The sequence below is a fragment of the Pituophis catenifer genome, unplaced genomic scaffold, assembly GCF_029215685.1.
Source record: "Pituophis catenifer annectens isolate HBS135680 unplaced genomic scaffold, rPitCat1.0.hap2 SCAF_7, whole genome shotgun sequence".
In the NCBI taxonomy this organism is placed as follows: domain Eukaryota; kingdom Metazoa; phylum Chordata; class Lepidosauria; order Squamata; family Colubridae; genus Pituophis; species Pituophis catenifer.
The window spans coordinates 5,617,541-5,641,359 of NW_027256887.1; the positions used below are offsets into that span (position 1 = coordinate 5,617,541).

A 23,819-nucleotide genomic window follows, 5' to 3' on the forward strand; every position below is an offset into this window, starting at 1 on the left:
AAAACTGCACAAAGAATAGAAATGAGGGCAGATGAGGGCAACTGGAACTGATCTTTCAGACAAGAGGCAAAAGATATAAGGGCCAGACAGCCACAAAGTAATAGACTATGAGAGTTAGCTATAGAGTTTTAATGGTAAATAATTCAGTGCATATAGAAAAGCTGAGGGCAATGAGGATCAATCACAGTAGCGCAGGGGTGTCAAACTCGCATCGTCACAGCGGAATCCCGTGACGTACCGTGACTTCCCCCCCTATGCTAAATAGGGCCTGGGCAGTGCGTGACGCATCCAACCCGTGGGCCGTGAGTTTGACAGCCCTGCAGCAACGAAATATTGAATATATTCAAATTTTAAATAGAAAGGGAAACAAAACCGTTAAAACAAGACAAATGCTTTAGCTACTGAACAGAAAGAGGAAGCAATGATGATTACTAGTATCCCAAAGCAGATACTAAAACTGGGGAGCAACTGCCCAGGAAGGGCAATGGTCAAGATTTTAAGATCACTATGATAAGATAACATTATTTCCTGAAAAAATAGGCTGAAGAGGGTAAAGGGTTTGGCTATAAACTCAATGTTTAAAATAGGAGGAACATCTTTAAGCAGAAAAGCACTAAGTATTATGCTTAAGACAAAAAAACCTGTTATAACAATTAAGGATTAATTAATTTTGTGAGAAGAGAATGTAAACCAAGAAAAATAGGAGGTATACACACCAGGCTCTGTAATACCCTGTTTTCCCCAAAATGAGACATTCCCCTGATAATAAGCCCAATCGGGATTTTGAGCGCATGGCAATAAGGCCAAGTGCTTATTTCAGGGTTCAAAAAAATATAAGACAGGGTCTTATTTTCGGGGAAACACGGTAGACTCACTCAGAGGCCAAGAAAGAAGATGAAAATAGTATTTAAAAATATCTCTTACTTTTATGTCTATAGATCAGTACAGAATAGATTAATAATCAAGTAGCTATCACATGGAATAAATTATTTTAAGCTTATTTTAATCTTTAAATGAAGACCCTTAAAAAACTGCTTCAATTTTACTCCATTGCTATTGAAATATTCTTTTTCTCGTTTTCACAGTTCTTCCTAAACACACGTCTCTTGTTAAAATCTAAGTTGTTCAGGCTACCTTCAAAGTTCTGTATTTCACTAAATAAAACAATATTCAGCATGTTTGTTCAACATATTAAAAGACAAGTATCTGGTGTATCATGTTCAAGGACTCCTGTCTTTATAGCGATGTTTGCTTTCTATTTTTGTTAGAGAAATATATTCATAACTAGTTTTGAAAACAGGGGCTCTTTATCACTGTGGCCAACCAAGATAGGTTAAAATAATAAAAATATAAATATAGAAAGTATTTTCAGAGGACGACAGTGCGTCAGATACAGGAAATAATTCAGAAAAATAAATCCTCGAGAAAATATACAACTTTTTTTCAGAAATTACGGAACCAAAAGAAAAACACACACACACACACAAAGGTTTATATAGAATTAGCACATATCAAGGAGCAGATTTCAAATATTCTCAAACGCTAAGTACCTAGGAGAGGCAGCAATGATTAGCATGGGAAGAGCAACTGTCACTCATCTTTAGTGACAGCTTTAAGCGGCTACTAGCTTCCCAACTTACCATCTTCCTTTTCCTTTCTGCAATCTGCTCCTCTGATTCCATTTCTACTTCATTGCTAATAGGAGTTTTTTCTTCTATATCATCAATAAAATCTGGCTCCTGAAAGATGGAAATGACTGCTTTTACAGAAGCTCTACTACTGCTGCCGCTACTGCTGCTGGTATAACCTAGGGAACTCTACGACACTAGCGTTGCAATCCTATACACACTTACCTGGGAGTAAGTCCCACTGAAATCATTAGGACTTGCTTCTGAGTAGACAGGAATAGGATTGCACTGTAAAAAAAAATCTCACGTCACAGCTAATGCAGGAGAGGATCTAACATGCAGAACCTGCAACTCATTTAATACCCCCCTCAATTAATAACCTAGATCAGGGATGTCAAATTCGCGTCGTCACGGCAACGTCATGCAACATATTGCAACTTTTCCCCCTTCGCTAAACCGGGCGTGGCCAGCGCATGACGCATCTGACCCACGGGCCGCAAGTTTGACAGCCCTGACCTAGATAAATGATACCTTCCCAAAGTATCTTTGATATCTTTGCATACCAAAACAGCGAAGTAAGATTTACTTTAAAAACTTCAGCATCTCAAGCTATGTGTTATTTTAGCAAGTATTTTAACTCGAATGTGTAAAATATTTCATTTTGTTTAGATTAATTTTACAATTTGAAAGATAATGATGTGCATCAAAACTTTGTTAAAGTATTAGTTAACTAACTTCATGTGCTTCCAGTTGTTTTACTAACAGTGCAATCCTATGCATTTTTCCTACCTCACTAAGTACAGCGGACTTTCTCCCAGATAAAACATTTACAAGGTTTAGTATTAATACGTGTACAAAATTATCTAATGAGGTATTTCCCACAAATGGCATTTAATAGGGTATCATATTACAGCTATTTTAGTTGTATTAAATATTAATAATTCATAACATTTCTCCTACCCTGAAAAACCTGAGCTGATTTAGATATCGATCAAAATTTTTAAGAGTACACATATTGGATATAGTTAAGGAGTTAATAATGACACATTAACGTTATGTATCATCCATCAGTTTTCTAGCAACTGATGTTAAAATTTATAGCTGCCAAAATAAAACAAAAGCAAAGCATAGTACACCTGTCAGCATAGTTTCACTTTCATCCTTGTGTACTTTATCTGTATTACAAATTACTACCAAAACTGGGAAGACAAACTCTATTCCTTTATGTGTTCATTTTTATCTTGTTTAGAACATATTCAATTAGTGCCATTTACATGAAAAAGGATTGCTGAGATGCTGTGGGCTTACTTGCAGGAATCCTAAGTGCTTTCCTATATTTTCTTTTAAAAAAAACAACAACTCCACAGCCAGTTGCCTGCCTTCCAATTAAGTCAGTAACTGGCTTAATATTTTAAGTTCATTGGTCTGGTTTCTAGTGGGTTTGGGTGATACACAGCAGTGATGCCCGTATGCGCATACACACATACCCATTTGTTAAAGCAATAAATTCGAAGGAATAAGGTTTTTTTTTTAAATCACAAAACACCATGAGGATATCTGAGAGGCATTTAACATGTACTACATCATTGTAGAAAAAAAAGAGAAAAAGACCATTTTTTTCAATATGTGATCTGTCTTTACTAGAAGAGTAAGCTGAATACACTGTTGCTATAGATCACTGTTTGTAGGAATCACATGCTGTACCATGTGGTCTACAACAACTCGCTGCAGCCAACTCGCCGCGGGACAAGAGTTATACTAATATCAAAGAAACAGTGGAATAGAATCATTGAAGAAAGGATGCCGAAGGAGGGACAGAATGAAATGTGAATGACCCCCCCCCCCCCAAAAAAAATTAAAATATTTTTCAAAATTCTTTTAAATAATGAAATTGAATGGTTGAATGGTCCCGCAGAGAGTTGCCCTGTAGGGAGTTGCCCATTGGTGGGTTGTCCCATTCTGTGTATCATGTGCAACTGGCAGAAAGGCCTTGAAGATTCAGAGGTGCACGCTCAAAGACAGTTAATACAAACTAAATAGCATTTCAGCGTGTCCCTGGCCATGCTCATATGTAAACTAGAACTAGAATTCTGGCTCGCCATGCAAAAGAGCTGGGTCTGGATCTGGATCAAATTAGGGCTGCAAGTCTCAAACAAGGGAGACAAGACCCCAGGATTTTTACTCCTGGTTCATTTTATCCAGCAGGAAAATGAGTGAAGGAGCTGTGTGCATAGGCAGGAGTTAATTCCCAGTATATCCAGTTTTGTTTTGCTCAAAGCAGCACTGCTTTTATTGCCTGCGAGCGTTGTGGGCGTCTGTGTGTATTGTTAACCATATCAGGCACGCTGCAACAAGTTCTCCCCTATTTTCCTAATCAGCAAGGTAAGAATCAATACCATTAAAAAAAAAAGCCAAATAACACAACTGACTGATGTTTCTAATTGCGAATGCACAAAAGTGGTCTTTTCAGGATTACAAATTGTAAAATACAGTATAATCTTGTTTATCAATGATTAGACCTCCTACCAGCTTCGTCCTCTGAAAGGACGAATACCCTTCAGGAAACTATTATTAAGCCCTGGATTCTGGTTCAATCCCAGCCTTCATTCCAACACCAATTGGTATGGTGATTGTGTACATGTCAAATTATTTAAAATGTTAAGACAGATTCTGGACTATGTGGGTAAATTTATAAAACTCCCTTGCGTTAAAATCATCTCTACATCTCTGTAAATTCTTGTCTTGGTTAAAAGTTGAAAGTTAAACACCCCCCTCCCAATGTATTCATTTGGAATACATTATATGATCCTGATAATTCAAGGCACAGCATGATATCCTTACATCAGTGATCTGCAAAAGTATTCAAAATGAACCCTTGTTGTATACTGATGGAATTCAACAAGAATAGCTGATTAAGGCTGAAGAAATCAGCAAGGATTTAAATTAGTGCCTTTATTTTAAAAAAGGCACCAGAACCTATTTTCTTGGTAGGTTCAGGAACCAAGCAAAAAAGCTACAGTTCTTAACCCATTCTGTAGCCCACCAAGTCCCATTTTTGTGAGATGCATGGCCATATATTGTAAATATGGTACACAAGAACATTTTTTTAAAAAAACACCCTGCTTTTGCTGAAGTTTTTCTAGGTGAGAAGATTAACCACAGAACGGAAAAAAATACCTGATTATTTGAGATCGACAATCGAAGGGGAGAAAGTTTTCTCTGTCGGTTTTCTGGAAACTTGGTTTTGCCTGCTGCTACTTCACAATCCAACGTGATGTTCTGGTTTTGAGTTTCCTTCTCCTTTTTCCCCTTTTTCCTTCTGGTTTCATATCCTGTATTTATATTTTCGGTAGGCTCAGAGGGACGCTTCAACACTGGGCATTCTGGGTTTTCTTTGAGGCAAGCACAATCCACTTTGTATTTGCTTGTTTAAAAAAATGGAAAATTAACGTTAAGAAAAGCTTTGTGGCTATGATTAGATTTTCTAGGAAACGCACAAATGGAAAGCTAACTCTTTATACAGCTACTCAGAACTGAACACCATTATATTAAACAGATTAGCAACTTTAATGAATGTTATGATCAGCTCAAATCAATCCACTACTGGATATTCACTGGTGAGTATGGACCAGAGGTGGGTTTTAGCTGGTTCTGACCAGTTCTGGAGAACCAGTAGTGGAAATTTTGAGTAGTTCGTAGAATCGGTAAATACCACCTCTGACTGGCCGCCCGCCCCCCATCTATTCTTTGCCTCCCAGCTGATCGGGAGGAAATGGGGATTTTGCAGTAACCTCCCCCTGGAGTGGGGAGGGAATGGAGATTTTACCCTGCCACGCCCACCAAGCCATGCCACACCCACAGAACCAGTAGTAAAAAATTTTGAAACCCACCATTGGTGTGGACTATGATTTATCACACCGGTCAAATACGGGTTGATTGATTGGCCCATCCAACTGGTTTCTGTGCCTGAAGGCATAACCTTGGTTTCCCTGTTCCTAGTCTAGCTTCTGATAACCATTACACCAGTACTTTCATAATTACTAAAAGACAATCAAATTGGTATTTTAAATAATAATTTAGATTCAGTTAAAACTTTCACTGTAAGGCCAAAAAGATGAGGATGGAAAAAGATCAATATGTCTCGAGTGACCAAAGGTTTTTAGATTTATGTTACCAACATTACTATGCTCAGGTGTTCACATCAATATGTGATATGGTATGCGAGCTGTCGAAGAAAGCATCTGGAGATTTCAGTTTTATTGCTAAATCTAATACAGGTGCCTAGATTACAGCCTAATGATGCAACTAGACATTTTTTGCTTACTTTTATGAGTCTGCATTTAATTCCTAGATTATGACAATACACAACTGAAAAAACATTGATTATTAATATATCACCCGGGAATATTAGCAGCATCTCTGAAGCTGAGCATTACTTACCAATTTCCATAATCAAAATCGAAGGCTATAGTTATTTCTGTTCCCTTTGGAATGTCCTGGGTGGAGTAGATATAGAGGTGAATAGTTCCATCTTCGATGGCATGTCTAACCTAGATGGAAAAAAAGCCAGTATTTAAACACAGAGTATTTTTATGTGTTTAAAACATAGATTTGTTCCAAATAAAGACTTTTATTGTCTTCTTATTGCTTTGGTAAAATCTTCTGTTCCAAAATAGGTGAGAACAGTAGTAATAAGATCATTTGATATCGTTAATGAAATAAATATAGTCTGTTGATAATATATATACCTCATAGCATTATAAAGAACTCTTATGTTCCACGTTCAATGGTTCAAAACATTCCATTAATTTCAGTTGGCTAGCAAGCAGCGAAGGAAACTTCTCAGTTGGGGCCTGTCAAGAATGCATGAGCCACAACTTTTCATTTGGAATTGGTTATTTAAAAAACCAATTTAGCTAGCATCAGTATTTAATGAAGATTTATATTCATAAAATGGAGTGCTCCAGTTATCAGGTTTAAAATAGTACAATATTAATTTTTAAAATCAAGCCAATCCCAGCGGCTTTGTCAACCTTCCTTCAGTTACGAACACGAAGACACAATACCGGGGTGGGGGCGGGGAATAAACAATTTCTTGGAAATGAATGTTGTGTATTTTACACATTTCTGTGCTTTTTTTCAGCCATTAATTTGAAACAAGCTTTTGCATCTCAGACGTTCACATGTGAGAGAAGGGAAAACGGTGCAATATTTTTGTTCATCATATCTTGGAAGAGTTCTCAAATTGCTATAACAAATAGCTCTTATTATATCCTAATTCTTTGCCTGCATGAAGGGTTGCATAAGCAGAACACAAATGAATTTATTAATTTCTAGAATTTCTACTGAAACACTAGTCCAAATTTTAATACAGGCTTTCAACGTTCATATCGTACAAATGCAGTTAAATGGAAAGTTAATTTTATTTAAGAATTTAGGACGTTATCTAAGATACAGTACCAATGGCAAATGTAAAAAAGATTCCTAACTAAGGAATCCAAACAAACTCAAGTTTTTATAGTTTTTTCAGTTACAATTTCTAGCACCATTTTAAGGGATTAACTAGAGTAAAATGTTTCCTGAAATTTCACATCCTGATTTTTAAGGCCAAGTATTTTCACTTCATTTTCTACCCTTATTTTCTCCATAAGAAATACAACCAAAATATTTCTTCCCTCCCTGCCTTTTTCCTTCCTTCCTTCCTTCCTTCCTTCCTTCCTTCCTTCCTTCCTTCCTTCCTTCCTTCCTTCCCTCCCTCCCTCCCTCCCCTTCCTTTTACCACCAATAAATATTAGGAATTATTATCACACCGCATATGCCAATCAACTCATTAATACAAAAATGTCCTTTTCATATTCATCCGTGAATGCTGATTGTCAATACCTAAGTATCCCTGTACTCATATTCTCAATTTCATTCCTTCTGATTGTTTCCTTTTCCAGGGGCATCTGCCAGGGATGAGGAATTATATATGTGATGAGAACATTTTAATGTCATGATATGCCTGACCTCAAGGTGGCTTCTACCGCATGCCTATGCATGTACCACTTTACAAGTACAGATACACTCTACTCAGAATAGTTCCTTGCATCTGATAACGTGAATGACCCAATACTGCATCTGCAGTCTTGAAAAAGTCCTGAAATTCTTAATTTTGCTGCATTAGATTCACAGCTAACCCTAATCCTTGGTTTTAGAATTTGGGGGCTGGATAATATTCCCTTCCCTTCTATAATGTTAATAAAATAATGTACTAGCTTCAGCGGTCTAATTACAGCACAGCCATACCATAGTTACACAATACACATTCTTGCCTCATTTTATAATAAACATAAGGTTCTGCAACTTGAGCTTAACATTCCCTGAAATGTTCAAAACTGGAAAATATTTTAATTCCTGGAAAACAGCTACATACAGCTGGGTCACATTAAGATTGGTTTGTTGAGTAAAGCTTTATTAGGTCACATTTATTATAATAAAAGCCTACCTCGGCATTAGGTGTACAAGAACGTCTGATAAACCGAGCTTCATTCCCAAAGGTTCGTGCATCCACACACATTTCTAGCCCGTGAAATTTAGAATAAAACAGAACAAAGGGGTATGGCCTAAAAAAACAATAAACATTCTGTCACAGGAAAAATATTTTAAAGTACAGCTAAAAGGTACTTTTTCAAATGTGTAGAAAACCTAGTACCATGGAGAAAATATGTCGCAATGTCATATAAGCTGTTGAAACTTTGGGGCGGGAGCTTCACTGCAACTTTTTATTTATTAGTTCAGAGCTATGATCAAAGTGGGATTTTTCTGGCATGCTGAAATAACTCACTCCAGTTTATTAACAGCCAAGCAGTTACTAAAATGATTATGCAGTTGTTAAGAGTGCAGGCAGTCCTCGACTTACAACAGTTCATTTAGTGAACGGCACTGAAAAAGTGACATGACCATTTTTGACACTTATGACCTTTGCAGCTCCCCATGGTCATGTGATCAAAATTTAGAAGCTTGGCAACTGACTCTTATTTATGACCGTTGCAGTGTCCCGGGGTCATGTGATCTCCTTTTGCGACCTTCTGACAAGAAAAGTCAATGGGGAAGCCAGATTCACTTAACAACCTTATTCTTAACTTGAGAACTGCAGTGAGTCACTTAACAAATTTGGTGGGGAAACTCAAAAAATGGGGCAAAATGCACTTAACAAATTTCTCACTTAGCAACATAAATTTTGGGTTCAACTGTGGTTGTAAGTTGAGGACTACCTGTACGGTCCAGAAAATTAAAAAGACTTCTACCCATCGTGCTTGCATTTTCTCTTGTCATCTTCCAAGATTACAATCTGTGACGAGGAGAATTACAGGCGGAAGATCGCTTGGGATCAATGTCTCTTCTTTAGCACATTTACAACGTGACTTGGAAAGTGGCTTTTAAACGGCTTCATGATAGTTTTATACTGTAAAAGCTGAATTTAATTCCTGATAACTTTGTGAGGCATACATACAGATGTCTTGACAAGTTATTTGTCTCCCCTTTTTTGGGGGGGTCGAGGGGCTTTTTTTTAAAAAAAATTCAATTTTTAAAAAGTCGAATGGCTTCTACGTCCTGAGGCTTCATAAGATAGTAAACTTAAAAAGCAATATTGTGAGTAATCGTTTTGACTCATATCAGCATCAAGAAAATTGGCACAATCCTGCTTTACCTGCACTTCAGCTGCCATTATGGAGACTTAAGATATTATTTTTAATATTTTAGATCAGATTCACTGATGACTTTCCTGGGCATTCTAGGGCTATTTTGATCTGGGCAGAAGACGGGCATCTTAGCCTAAACCGCCCTGTTTTCTGAAAGGCAATGAAGCCAAGCAGTTCCTCAGAGCTTTTAATGAATGAGAGAGTCGCACGTTTAGATGCTGGCTTATGAAGCGAGTTTAAGGTTTTGTGCTTCTGTTATCGTTTTATGCTTCCATTTTTTTCAGGTGCCAGGAATCCTTGTGAAATCAGTATATATAAATGCTGTAAGTAAAATATTTTAAGAATGTTGGAGGGAGGGAGATTCGGTATCTACAGATGGATGGGTTGTTGTTTTTTTTTTTAAATCAAAGTGAAGATTTTGTATTTCTGCTTTCCTGCTTAGCTTCCAATCATTCCATTAAGACATTTCTTAATAAAACCAAAATATAAACTTAAACTGAGAACAAATACTGTTTATTCGTTCTGCATGCTTAGTGAGAATGAAAATAAAGTTTTTTTTTCTTGACAAACAGGGAGAAATAAAAAAACCCCAAAACCCAGTAAGATGTCAGACAAATGCAAGTGTCTAGAAGAAAATACACAATCATATGCTAAATTTGTGTGTCTGAATTATAATACTGACCATGTCAATCCTTGTGATTATCACTGCTAATTAATTTAATCTAGCAAGAAGGTATTGAGATCTATTCAGGCAGTGTATAACATCTGTTGTAATGTCTATTCTTTGAAGTTGCCTACTTCTTTCATAAGCATAAGGTTTAATTTTAACGTTTGCTAACCTAATAACTATCTAGATGCAGCTTTTACTTTTCATTTGCAAAAATGTGGAGAATCAAAGTCAAGTCAAAACAAGCAACTTCAAATGATGGTACTAGACTGAGGCATAGTGATAAAAATATTGAGACGAGTGACAAAGGCTGGAGGAGATAAAACTGAATATATAAAGTAGAAATGAGAAGGAACAACACTGTCTAATTATTACCAAAGTGAATGACAATAGCTACTGAATTTTCAAATGAAAAGCTGACTGAGCTTTGCAAGGCAAAGACCAGGTGAAAAAAAAATATTTAATTTGCTTGACAATTGTAATATGTTTAAGAGAGACAGGGGGAGGGAGGGGAGTAAGGGAGAGAGAAAATAAGTACAGAAGGTGAAAGAGAGTAACTAAAGAAGGTTTAGAGAAAAGTACCTCTTAAAGAAATATCCATTAGCTTCAAATTGTTCCCTCAGCATGAATTTTCCACGATATTCAATAATAAGTGCATCTGGAGGCAAGTCTTTGGCAGCTTTTAAAATTTTCTTATTTTTTTGAATATAGCTCTAAAAGGAGAAAAGAAAAATTTAAGAATCTTATTAACTGGCACACTGATACAGATATAATGTACCCTTTTATAGAACAGCTTGGTAATTTTAAATGTGTTTTCTTGTTTAAAAAGCTAATTGGTTTTATTCCTGGAAGGACTTTGATTATCAGTTACACAGACATCTTAATTTTACATATTGGAAAGGACAACAACTTGAATGCATGTATAAATTCTATAAAACTGAAAATCAAGATAAACTTTTCAAAATAGGTTGGGGGGGTGGGGGAGCTCTTCCCTTACAGATGCTTCACATCATCTTATTAAAAAGGCCAGAATTGGGGTGGCAGAAGGAATGAAAACACATGAAATATGCAGTCTCTTACATTTGCTAACCAGAGCAAAAGGACAGGTGCCAAATAAGATACATTTCAACAAAAAATGCCAAACATGCGGATTCTTAGGTAAAAGGGAATTTCTTCTGCATTTGGATAGCCTTAGGGTGGGAATATGCCTTTCTAAGAAAAAGTCTTACTGTACTCTGACACAACAACTAAGGAACTCACACCTCTTGTAATTGTGTCACTTCTGATCAAAAGAGAATTGGCCTATATCTAGGCGAAGGTCTCTGCAAGCAGGGACATTCCTCCAAGGAGTGCGTCACGTGCGCCATGCTGATGCTAGAGAGAAAGAAGCAAAGATGCTTCTTATTACAAGAGCTGAGAATGTAACTTTTCCTTTTATTGTTTAGTTCCTTTTATTCTTTCTACCGACATTAAATTTATCAAATAGCTTGCAGATCCCTTCCATAGATTGCAGGACACGTAGTTTTGATGGCATAATTTTGCACTCTTTTATTTTCTCATAATTAACTGTCAAGGAGCATTTACTTGGCATTGGGGGGTGGGGGTGGGGGAAATACTGCAGGATATATTTGAAGGTAGATCAGTGTGGTACTTTAAAAGTGTATGCAAATCAAACAGTTAGCACCTCCCTAGCCATTTATAGCCAATCGCATACAATGAACAGGACAAAACATTAAGTGCTGTACCCATTCCAATATGCTATGTCAATACAGATTAGTTCCAGTGGATTGATTGTTTGTGTTGAAAGTACCATTGTTTCTATCCAAATGATGAGGTCTTCCAGGGCTAAGGGGCTATCCGTTTATATTTACATCAACTCTCTTAAAATGCGTTACATATCACAATTTTGATTATCCCTGAAATTTGCCACTGCGAAATAAGGAGAACAAGCATTCAGAAAAGCAACAGATATATATATCTGTTGCTATATTCTTACATATATATATGTAAGAACCCTCCTATGTGTTGCTTCTACTCTGAACAAAACAGTTTGATAGTCCTTCTAAGACAGCAGCAATTTTGGCCAGTGATGATCCTCTCAGAAATTATAACACCACAAGAGGAAGCAACATGCATTCCAAAAGGAGACAAAATTTCTGTCATTGCAATTTTTCAGTTACACTGAGTCTATTGTTTTGTAGAAACAGAGGCCTGCATACACTACCAGAGCCAATAATTGGGACGTGCAAAATATTCTGTGCGCAACAGCTGGTTTTAGAAAAGTTGTGTCTGAACCAAAACATGCCCATTTGGGCTGATTTGTTCCACAGACACGAAAAAAAAAATGGTGCATGTTCTATTCCAGATAGAAGTGGTTAGGAAGAAGGCTTGAGAAAAAGATACTCGGAGGCTTGGTGGCACAGGTAGAGGGTTGGGACCCCACTGTGTCTGTGCCTGATAGGAAGAGAAAAAAGGCTGGGAAAATCAAGGGAGCAGGTAAGAAAAGCTGCTGGGATGTGCTGGGACATGAGCGGTAGTGGTAACTGAAAGGAGGAGGATCAGAGATTCAGAAGATCAAGGATTTAGTAGGCCAGCGGGATGTGCTATGTTAGATGTTCTGGACAGACAGTTTGGGCAATGGAGACCACTTTTCCCCTCTTTGCTCTCTCTAGATTTTGCCAAAGCCTGGAACAATCTAAGCGATTCAGGTTTGGGTTTGATTCTGCTAAAACATGGCTGATCTGAAACAATTTAGCAAAACCTTTAGAATGCAAATGTTTGTCCCAAGTTCAAAATCTACATAGTAACTTTGGGGCCAACAAAACTTTGTTTAAAATGTTTTATAAATATCTTTTGTTACAATCTGTAAGTAAACATTATTTTTCAATGCTTAAGTATGGGTTTATTGTCCATATTTTATAACTATTGCACCACTGAAAAATAAGCTTATAGCTTTCAATTATTATAATCAGTTCTACCAGTGGAAGAGATTGAAAAATCAAATCTTTGTTTTGATCAATGGTGTTTAAAACAATATGAAATTGAAATGGCTGCAAAATGAATACAGCAGTAAAAGGGTTTTGAGGAATCCTTTAATTAAACACAGTATTGCTCACTTTTGGTCTCAATTTTTTAAATTTAAGACTATGTATGTGTTTTTCATATTCATGGTTTATACCATGAGCTATCCAGTGTCCAGAAGAACACAATCTCTAAATCTAATAAATAAATAAATAAAATGTAAGAAACAAATGCTCCATTTATAAAAATATCATTTTCCATATTTATATATATTGATTTCTTGATTAACAGCTGACAGATCAGGAATGCTAATGATCAGCCTAGGGTGCCTGAAATGCTATTTGTCTCACTGAAATTGAGATGGTCACAGATACTTTTGAATTGTCCTATCTCTCACCTTGGAGGATGGAGTTAATATTCTCTAATTACAAATTGTGTGGACCAATTACAACAGACAGTTGTGTGCCTCACTTTAAACGATTAGGACTGTGAAGTTTCTGTGCCACAGAAATGGCAGGCAGAAATTCCCGGATCTCGATAACGCAAGCCAAATAGGGTTTTATCATGGATATTTTACATTTTAATATTGCTTCTTACTTTTCAGTGGATCCATAAATTATCCAATAAATAACTAAAGATGTGTTTTCAAGTACATGGACACATGTAATAGCATACATGCAAACTGTTTTCTTCCATCCCCTTATCCTTATTTTAATTATCAATATTAATTGTCAAATATATGATTGAAATGCCTTTGGCAGAGATAAACACATCAGAATACAGACTGAGAGCTTCACTGGGATTTATAATGGAAATGAAGACAGTGCAAGCTTTATTTTGTAACAAAAATCTTAAAACATTTCTTGCCAATTCTTTCTTTTATATCAAAGAAACATCTATTTTCTCCTAGTTAGGTTGAACTGTTCTTAATATTAAGGGAAAACATTTATGAATGAGATGCCCCAAAGCTGACAATGAGTCACAGGCTAACCAGACTCACACAATTCCTTCTCCAACAACTTCTGCATGACACAGAATGGCCGTCAGCTACTGATAGTGTCTGAATGCTTTAATTCTCCATTTTAATCAATATTTTTCTACTTCCAAGTTAGAGATAAGGAAGGCTATTTAATTTTGTAGCTTGTAATAGTTATGTAGATAATTAGAATTTAATCTTCCGTAAAACCACGAACACTTCATTAATGTTCGTATACCTTAAAACATCAATTTGTAGTGTTGCTATGTATTGTGCTCTATAAATAAATAGCAATAGCACTTAGACTTATATACCGCTTTACAGTGCTTTACAGCCCTCTCTAAGCGGTTTAAGAGTCAACATATTGCCCCCGACAAGTTGGGTTTAAATAGTAAAGTATTTATTGTCATAATTGAAAGTCATGACTGGACACCGTTTCCCACCAATAGCTGGCTATTTTAGAAAGTAAATAAATACATGACAAATAAATAAATAAATGGCTGTTCATAAGGAAGGGGGAAGCCACACCTTCAATACTATATGTTTTTGTATAAAGAAATGCAAAATTTTAATACCATGTTACATTAAAGGTTCCTTCAATATGCATTCATATACCTCTACTGGAGGTTTGAAGATTGAGTTGCTGGTAACCATGTCTTTTTTTTCATCTCCATTTCCTAATCTCAAAACTATTCGCTGGGCCTCTCTCTGAACACCTTCACTGTATTGATTGTTGTTTGCTTCTTCGTATCGATCCATCCATGCCTTGATTTTAGTTTCCCACCCAAAGTTTGAAATATCGGAAGGATCAATCTCTGGAGCCGAGCCCTATATGAAAATATAAACATAAGATTAGGGTGTTTTCAGAGCCAGCTGACTCAAAACATCTGCGAAAAACATAATTACTTAATTCGTGCACAAGATGTTTGAAACTTAGCAATTTTTCTGCAAAATTAAGGGCTCAATAATATGGTCTCTTTTCACCATACCTTCCCCTGGAGTTTCAATCAAATTCTGCTCCTGCGCCTCATCTTTAACTGAAATAAAAACCTCAAAGTTAAGATGCTCTTCACTTTCCTAGGTTTTTGTCAGTTTGCCTGTTCACAGGTTCTTAATCCCACGAAACCCAACTGCTTTAATTTATGGAAGCAAGACTGTCGATACTACGCTATTCAGCTGATCGGTGCTAATGGTCCAGTACAATTGGACACAAATGACAGCGTTTCTGTAGTTGCAACATACAGACATTTCTATTAGATTAATAGCAATAGCACGTAGAGAGTTAGAGCACTTAGAGAGCACTTATATACCGCTTCATAATGCTTTACAGCTGTCTCTAAGCAGTTTACAGAGTCAGCATATTGCCCTCAACTATCTAGCTCTTCATTTTACTAAACTCGGAAGGATGGAAGGTGGAGTCAACCTTGAGCCGGTCAGGATCGAACTCCTGGCTGTGAGCAGAGTTAGCTTTCAATATTTATTATTTATTTATTTATTTATTTATTTATTTATTTATTTATTTATTTATTTATTTATTTATTTATTTATTATTTATTTATTTCTGCATTCTAAGCATTGTGCCTGCACGGCCTAGATAGCAATAGCACTTAGACTTATATACTGCTTCATAATGCTTTATAGCTCTCTCTAAGCAGTTTACAGAATCAGCATATTGTCCTCATTTTACTGACCTTGGAAGGATGGAAGGCTGAGTCAACCTTGAGCTGGTCAGGGTCGAACTCCTGGCAGTGAGCAGTGAGTTAGCCTACAATACTTCATTCTAACCACCGCACCACCACAGCTCTTTAATTAAGATTTGGGGACATTTTTTTTGTTGTAGTTCTAGTCTCTCTTAAATAAGTGAGGTTCAGTGCTAGTTATCTCCTATTTGGTTGTTTGAATGTGGTCTGTTTTCCCCTCCCAACACATTGCTTTGTGACCCCTTAAACAATATACAGAGTTTATATAAACTCTACTGTGAGAGGATTTCAAAGGGCATTTATCAACCCACATAATTAGAATGGGCCTTTTAATCCTTGGCTCTGGAAATCCCTTTCTCAGCAATCTACCTCATTCCATCTCTACAAGTGTTCTACCTTCAGGAACACAAAGCTGCCCTTGAAAGTATATGCTCTAGATGAAGCTGTCATCTTACAGCTATCCTATATTTGGCATCTGGCAGATATGCGGACTTCAAATCCTCAAATTCCCCAGGCAGCATGCCCAGTGTAGAGAAGATTGGGTATGCAATCCACACATCTAGCAAGCATCCATGCTGGTGAATACTAGTTTATTAACTGCCCTTCAAGTTACTGTAGTAGCTTAATTGCATTACAGATAATATTTATACATCTCTGTGGGTTTTTTGCATTACATAGCATTTACAGCGTATATATTTTTAATAGTGTTAATGTTTCATGAACATTTGATGCTATTGGCCCCCTTAGGCATTAGTTTTAGAAATATGAAGATTTAAAGATTTTAAACAGTATAAAACATAGCTTGACAGCCAACCGTCTGGTACCCGTTGATCAATGAACAAAAGAGTATAATGAAATAAATAGTAACAAGAACATAAACAACATTTTACCTTAACTCTTGAAGATTTTCTAGAACCTTCACGGAAAGCCTGGAAAAAAAAGTTACATTAGCATACAAGATTAAAATAAATATTCTCTGAAGGAGGATTCGCCTGAATATATTCATCGTGCTTGAGAGACAAAAATCCTTCTGTGGCACTATAAAACACAGATAAATTCTCCTTATGTTTTGCCGGTACTAGCATATAATTCTATGTGTGGAAGCCTAATATGAGTTCCACCAAATAGTGGGGGTATATATAGCAATTAGTAAGAGGCCGTAACTTCATTAGGCAATATTATTTCCTGGCTAGTATTTTCCTCTGCCAATTTCACCCGATCTCAGGACCACCATCTCCCTGTGCTATTTCTGTCACCTTTATATCAACCGGTTGCAATACTGACCAGTTCTTGTTACCAATATCCCTTTTTGGAATCAAGTGAGGAGGAGATCCTTCAAACTTTCTTTTTATTTCCTCTGCCTCTTTAATGTTCTATTTCTAAATATCAGAGATTATATTGTGGATACTACAGTGCCTAAGAGGTGCTGAGCAACTGAAGATCAACCTTGCTGGAGCAGGTATTCCTGACTCTTTTTAAAGAGGTGCTGGTGCCATCTCTTCCTTAAGAAGCCATTGCTGGATTCCACTGTTCTAAACAATTTCCATCCAATCTCCCTCATCCAGAAGCTGGAGTGTTGCAACCCCAGAGGAAATGGAACATCTGGACCCCTTTCAGTTAGGTTTCAGGCCCAGGTATGGAACCAAAACAGTGGCAGGATGGAGGTGGTGCATCCATCCTTGCTCTTCTTGACCCCATGGTGGCCCTTCCAATACCATTGACCATGTGTATTCTTTTGTGATGACCTAAGGAGTTGTGGGGTGAGGTGGCACACAGTTCTGTGCTGGCTCACCTCCTTCCCCCAAGGCCAGTCCCAATTGGTGTGGAAAGGGAGTGAGAAGTCCAGCTCATGGCCTCTGCTTTGTAGGCTGCCACAGGGCTCTCTCAGCTTCTTGTTAACATTTACACACTTCGTGAAGGTGATAGGCAGTTTTAAAATTGATAAATAAAAATCAGCATTAGGTTTTAGCTTACTTTTTTACATTTTGTGATGGTTTGCTCTTTCTCTCCACTTTTTTTCCTTTTCTTATCTGTGACCTTTGTAACTCGTGTAGCAGTTAGTGTAATTGTAGTTGGTGTATGCTGAAAAGCAGTATATAATTCTACAGGAACTTCATCACCACTTTCTGTTGCACTGGTGTCCCCATCTTTAAAATACAAATGAAACAGGAAATGATCTCACAGTACTAAAATATTCCATGAATTAAAGTCACTGATTGTTTAAACTACTAATTGCATATGCAATTATCCAAATGTATGAAAAAGGAAAACAAGGAGTTAGTAATATTAACATTCATTAGCTTATGGGTCCCAGTGACAAAAAACATTGTTTAGATTTATGGTTTCTTTACATTCAATAAAGCTTCAATTTTTCCAAAAGAGCTGAAAGATTTCCATATACTGAACATACTTTATATCAAATTACATCTTAATTATAAATTCATATACTTATGTAAGTTTTAACCCAAATGTAAGGCTTTCTTGCTCTTCTCATATTTGTATTTAAAACAAATATTAGGATGCAAGGTTTTAGACCAAGTATTAACAACTTAGAAAAAAAATGTCTACAGGAAAATATGTTTCAATCAACTAATAAAATAAAGATGAAGCCTTCCAACTAATGAGGAAACTAATCTTATTCAATCTTATTCAACAACTTTTCCTAAAGCTAAGACTTATTCCTTTAGATTCCAAATAAATTTGAAACATTGGCTGTCATCTATGTTTTTTTCCCAAAGGCCTCTCTAATGCCACTGTAAACTCATCATGCAAAAAATAATTAAAAACAGGAAAGGCTATCACACACATGGTGATCTTTATAACAAAAGGTCACCATCAACTTCTAATTATTCGTGGCTTCACTGCTTGTAGGAACTGTCAGCAGAAATCAAACAGAACAATTAGCAAAGAAGCAAGGTCTTTTTTAGCGTATGCAAATGTCTCCTATGTGTCTTCATCAATTTCTCAAATTTAAGGCTGTTTGGAAATACATATTTTTATTCAATCATATATTTTATAATCCTTAAAAAAAAACTTCCACTTTTGAAAAAAAAAAAAAATTATCACCCAGCACCCATTATAAGAGCCAAGACCTTTTCTTCCTGAAGCAGGAAAAGACTGCAGCAACATTCATTGAGCATATTTAAATACATCACAATCTTCAGAGAAAACAAACAAACAAACAAACAAAATAAACCAAATCTGACCTAGAAAGTTAAGAGAATATGGCATGCTAACTGTTATAGCAGCCTGAAGAGAGGATATTGCCAGATAAGCAGATTTGGTATTTCCCCATTTCAGGATAAACCGCATATAAACCTAATACTTCATTTTGCGGCAAAATTATATAAGAAAATGCATCCTGGTTTATACAAGGTGCTTAATGCCATTTTATTCTATTTGGTTCTGACTTGATTTCTGGTTCCTGTATTTTGTCATTACTTTTGTTCTGTATTTTATTCCTTTGTGTTGTAGCCGAGTGTTCAATGATTGGAATAGTTGACAAATATTGCAAAATAAATAAACTCCAGCATCTCCGTATCTACAGTAGGACAACCAATTTTTGCAAAACTGAGAAGCAAGACATAAGGACTTGGCACAGCCCCCAAACTTCTTTCAAAAGTTATTGCTGAGTTATTTTTATTATAAGCATAATACTAATAATTAAAAATACAGGAAATAATTTTACAAGATTTGGTTAATTTAAACAATGTGCATTTGTTTTAGCAAGGAAAATATTCAAAAGTTGTTCTGTAAACAAATACTTAAGTTATTTGCATAAAAACTGGTGAGCTATTTGCATACAAACAGGTTTTTATTAGCAAATAAAAACGTTCCATCTCTATTAAAGGATGTTTATTTTTTTTAGCAAAAATGCAAGACCAAAAAAAAAAAAAAAAAAAAAAAAGGGAGGGGGGAGATTGTTAACAGTGCTTGGTATCAATGTAACTTATCAAGAACAAACTTTAGAATTTAATGAATTTTTTTTACCTACCTGACATATTTTCCCTTTTTCTACGCTGGAGCAACACTGCTCTTTCCTTATCTAAGCTCCTTTTAAAAATAGGAGAAAAAAGAAACTAAGTAAATATTAAGATTTTGATGGAACAGCAAAGGTTTTTTTTAATGAATTGTATACGTGTACTAAATAAAATTGTAATAAACAATTAAAATAAAAATGGCTGTATCCACTCACCATACTAATTAATTCATTTTTTGCTATTTGAATACATTGTTGTTTTTTAATTTTGGCAAATATTGTGTGAACAGAACCAGAGGAAATGTATCAAATTTTTAACCTGGGAATTTTATACTTGGAAGAAAGCATCAATTTCAAAGCAAAGAACTTAGCAATGCAGTGACATCTAAATCTCTGTTACTTTAGCATTCCAGTTTCATGCGTAAAGATACAGACTAAATCCCTTAAAGCAGGGGTGTCAAACTTGATTTCATTGAGGGCCATATCAGGGTTTTGTTTGATCTCAGGGGGCTGGGGTGGGTGTGGCCAGAGAGACTGTGGCCAGTGCGACGTCACTTGTGTTGGGGGAGCCTGTGGTGGCCCTAGCGCTCTGCCAGCGAAAACAGGCTCCCGAACTCCGTTTTTGGATGGGACAGCCTCCTGCAACCCTCAGCCAGCGAAAATGGAGCTTGCGAGGGGTGCGTGCGGTCCTCCCGGGCTCTGTTTTCGCTGGCAGAGGCAACACAGGCCGGTCCTTCGCTGTTTCCAAGGCAACCCCACAGGCCAGATGTAAGCAGGGGGATCTGGCCTGCGGGCCTTGAGTTTAACACCCCTGCCCTAAAGCAAAACGTGTATTCTGACAATATTCAAAGCCTAGAAACCACCTGAAACTGGCTCTGTTTCTTGTAACACAGTAACAGCCTATATTACACTATGGGTATTTTTTTTTTTAATTCTTGCAAATATTGTATGAACAGAACCAAAGGAAATGTATTCAGTAAATCAAGGTTACATGAGCCACATTCTGGCATTGCTCTGTTATAGGCTGACTATCTCATTCTTCCGCTAATTGTTGATAAGGCGCTCCAACTGGTTTTATCCTATCTTATTCCTCCAAAGGTTGACTGGCCATTGGAAAGTGAGGACATACACAAACCTCCTTCTTTAAAGGATCACATTTTTTCCCCAGTACATAGAAGTGGATTATTTCTCAGATAAAATAACCTGTGTTAACTTTGAGTAATCTTGATCCAGAGAACAGCAATCACAAAATATTATTTTAAGGTAAACGATACAGTAAGTTTCAAAGATAATAAATATTAAATCTTCTTTCATTCAAATATCATTATGAAAAAGGACTATTTTGGACACCCCTTTTACTGAATGAAGAGTGCCACCTTTTAAACTAAATTGTACTCTTCAATACAATATTCAAATGTATTAATATAATGGAGAGGTTTGTCTTCATCTGCTCATATTTTGTCCATATTTCAAATCATATGCCGACACAAATAATATATTTCCAATTATGTACCACTCACCTAGGCTGGCAACGCTCACAAAGGTATGTGTCAGGAATATGCTGCCTATCAATCCCCATGCAATCAATGTGCTGCCAAACACTTAAAATAAAGAAAAGGAGAGAATACTGCGTTATTTTCATACTTTTCAAGGTTTAGATAGTTCAGTCAAGTTTCCTTGTGACCAAAAAAAAAAAAATAATAATTTCCCTAACGCCTGCTATCACTTGAAATGATGATATGCAAAATGCAGGGAGTGTTCCATTATCGCTGTTTCAAATAGTTTCTAAACAACGTAGCAAGTGCTACATTACTCTGTTCTGAGTGTTTGGATATCCTGCACGTGGCTTATTTTGTTTCTGTAATTCCTCTAAAGCCACAAAGCCTTGAAGAAAGCATTAGCTGATAAACAGAAGCCACAAGTTTCAACCCTCTGCCATCGGCCAAAGCTAATTGAACAGGGCTAGGATGAGGCTTTTATTTTCAGGCAGTTTATAGTCTGCATGTGAATTGTAAAGGATGTTGCTGTACTTTTAAATGTGAAGATAGTCAAATGCAAAATTTATGGCTTTGTTAATATGTTTAACCTACAAGCAGGTTGGCAAAAGCAACATATGTACATTGGGAATGTTTGTTTGGAAGAAGCATTAAGACAACTGCCAGAAAAGTATATTTTTGCTGTTGGTCGTGGGCTGTATTCATGTGAATACATGGCTATAGCTTCCTTTTAGATTTATTCTACAGCTATTTGTAAAAGCAGGTCAGACTGCAAAAGCCATTCTTAGCTGTGGCTTCCTTTGTTTGCTCTGGTAATTTTTAAAATGTTTTGCTTTGTTTTATGTTGGCTAATTCTTCTGCAGGTGGGATAGAAGGTAGCACTCAGCATGGTCCCTTAGGACAAAAGATAACAGCAATGAGCTTGTTTCAAGTTCCCACTGCTTGGACAGAATGTTCTGATGGGATCATTTTATTCCAAGCTTAGGTACAAACATTTTTTCTTTCTTTCATGCACTTGCGTATTCTTTATTTTTAACAATATGATCATTCAGAAAGTTACTTTCCGACTGAAGAGATAAAAGTGTGCACAGGTACTTTTCTGGATAACAGTTTCTCCAATAAAACCCACATTTGCCACCTGAAGTTTCACTAATGTGTGTTTAAAACAAAAAACAAACAAAAAGAAAAGTTGAAAAGAAAGTTGCTGCTAATATACAGCAAATGCTATATAGCCATCAGGATTTCTCGTTATGATGCTCTGAGATTTTTAACTTCGACTATGTCTATCAATCATACAGCACCTTCAGAATTATACAAGTGACACTAATAACCAAGAGTCCACAAAACAGAGCTTTGTTCCTTAGCAATAGCGCTTAGACTTATATACCACTTCACAGTGCTTAACTGCACTCTCTAAGCGGTTTACAGAGTCAGCTTGTTGTCTCCAACAATCTGGGTCCTCATTTTACCAACTTTGGAAGGATGGAAGGCTGAGTCAGCCTTAAAACCGGTCAGGATCGAACTCTCGGCAGTGGGCAGAGTAAGCCAGCAATACTGCATTGTAGCCACTGAGCGGCCAGGGCTCCTATCTACTTATCACCCAGTGCCTCCTGCTCGCTCCACTGTGGGGTCAACAGTGAGTTCTGAGCTATGATCCTCAGCACAATCCCCACTTACAGAGTGTCTCTGCTGACTTGATGGCCTGTCCCCTCATCCATCCATCCTGTGAGCAAAAGGGTGGCCAACACAATGACAAAATGGTGGTGGCTTCTATTATTCCCACATTTGCTTAATAGCCTACATATTTTCGTTAAGGAGGGAAATTCTCAGTGAGCAACCAAAGGACCGGCAGAGCTGGTAGTACCGGGTAATAATACCGGGTATAAACATTTCAAAAAGCTTGCGCTTATGAACTATTTTACCTGCATTTGTCACAACAGATCATATAGCCATCATCATGGGTGAATCCACAAATGCACCGAGTTATATCAGTGCCGTAGCTTCCATCCTCAGATGTGCTGATAGTAGTAGCACTGGATGTCTCATCAAAATTTGGAGCAGTGTATATGCCTACTTCATTCTTGCTTATAAGAACTGAAGGAGGAGGCGATGCTGGGGGTGTTGGAGGAGGACGAGCGCCATAATTATGGTCCTGAAAAATTGGTTACATAAAATCATCCATCTCTTCATAAGAACTCTTTTTTTGGGGGGGGGAATTCATGCATAGAATTATAAACCTGGCCTTTTCAACATTTCTCCTACCAACTCAACCTCACTCACGATCATGTAAACAAATATATATGTTTAAAACCTCTGAAGCGAATTAGCTTCCTTTAAAAAGTAAATGCATATTACTTTATCCATTCTGACATTACTGATAAGAGGTTTTATAATATTGATTTCTTGCCTGTCCTGAATAAACAAAATCTGATTATCATTAATATTTACATCGAGGGAAATAGTTAGGTATCACAAAGCATGCTGCTGGTTAAGACTAAATACAAACCAGGGTTGTTCAATTATTATACCACATAAATACTTATTCAGGCCGAATGTTAAAGTATCAGAGAAAGCACATCTTCTTTCTTAGTATAAAAACCAATTTCATTTAAGCAGAAGGTAAGTCCTTCAATGCAGGATTAAAATTTCCATCTTTTCTACATAGTT

General features: G+C 36.7%; 1 protein-coding gene across 4 annotated transcripts in view; it reads right to left on the reverse strand.

Annotated features, from left to right (window-relative positions):
* Positions 1–23,819, reverse strand: part of KMT2E (lysine methyltransferase 2E (inactive)) — a 58,847-nt gene that overhangs the window by 21,586 nt on the left and 13,442 nt on the right. Inside the window, exons 4-15 of one of the 4 annotated variants that reach the window (XM_070947711.1) lie at positions 23,075–23,304; positions 21,177–21,257; positions 19,672–19,730; positions 17,652–17,824; positions 16,568–16,606; positions 14,593–14,805; positions 10,563–10,693; positions 8,116–8,233; positions 6,069–6,178; positions 4,806–5,052; positions 1,854–1,916; positions 1,641–1,739 (exon numbers count right to left, since the gene is read on the reverse strand). In XM_070947711.1, coding sequence (XP_070803812.1) covers positions 1,641–1,739; positions 1,854–1,916; positions 4,806–5,052; positions 6,069–6,178; positions 8,116–8,233; positions 10,563–10,693; positions 14,593–14,805; positions 16,568–16,606; positions 17,652–17,824; positions 19,672–19,730; positions 21,177–21,257; positions 23,075–23,304 — 1,563 coding nt within the window. Of the gene's footprint in view, positions 1–1,640; positions 1,740–1,853; positions 1,917–4,805; positions 5,053–6,068; positions 6,179–8,115; positions 8,234–10,562; positions 10,694–14,592; positions 14,806–14,966; positions 16,266–16,567; positions 16,607–17,651; positions 17,825–19,671; positions 19,731–21,176; positions 21,258–23,074; positions 23,305–23,819 lie in introns of those variants that run through there. The other 3 variants (XM_070947712.1, XM_070947713.1, XM_070947714.1) reach the window with 3 other exon arrangements.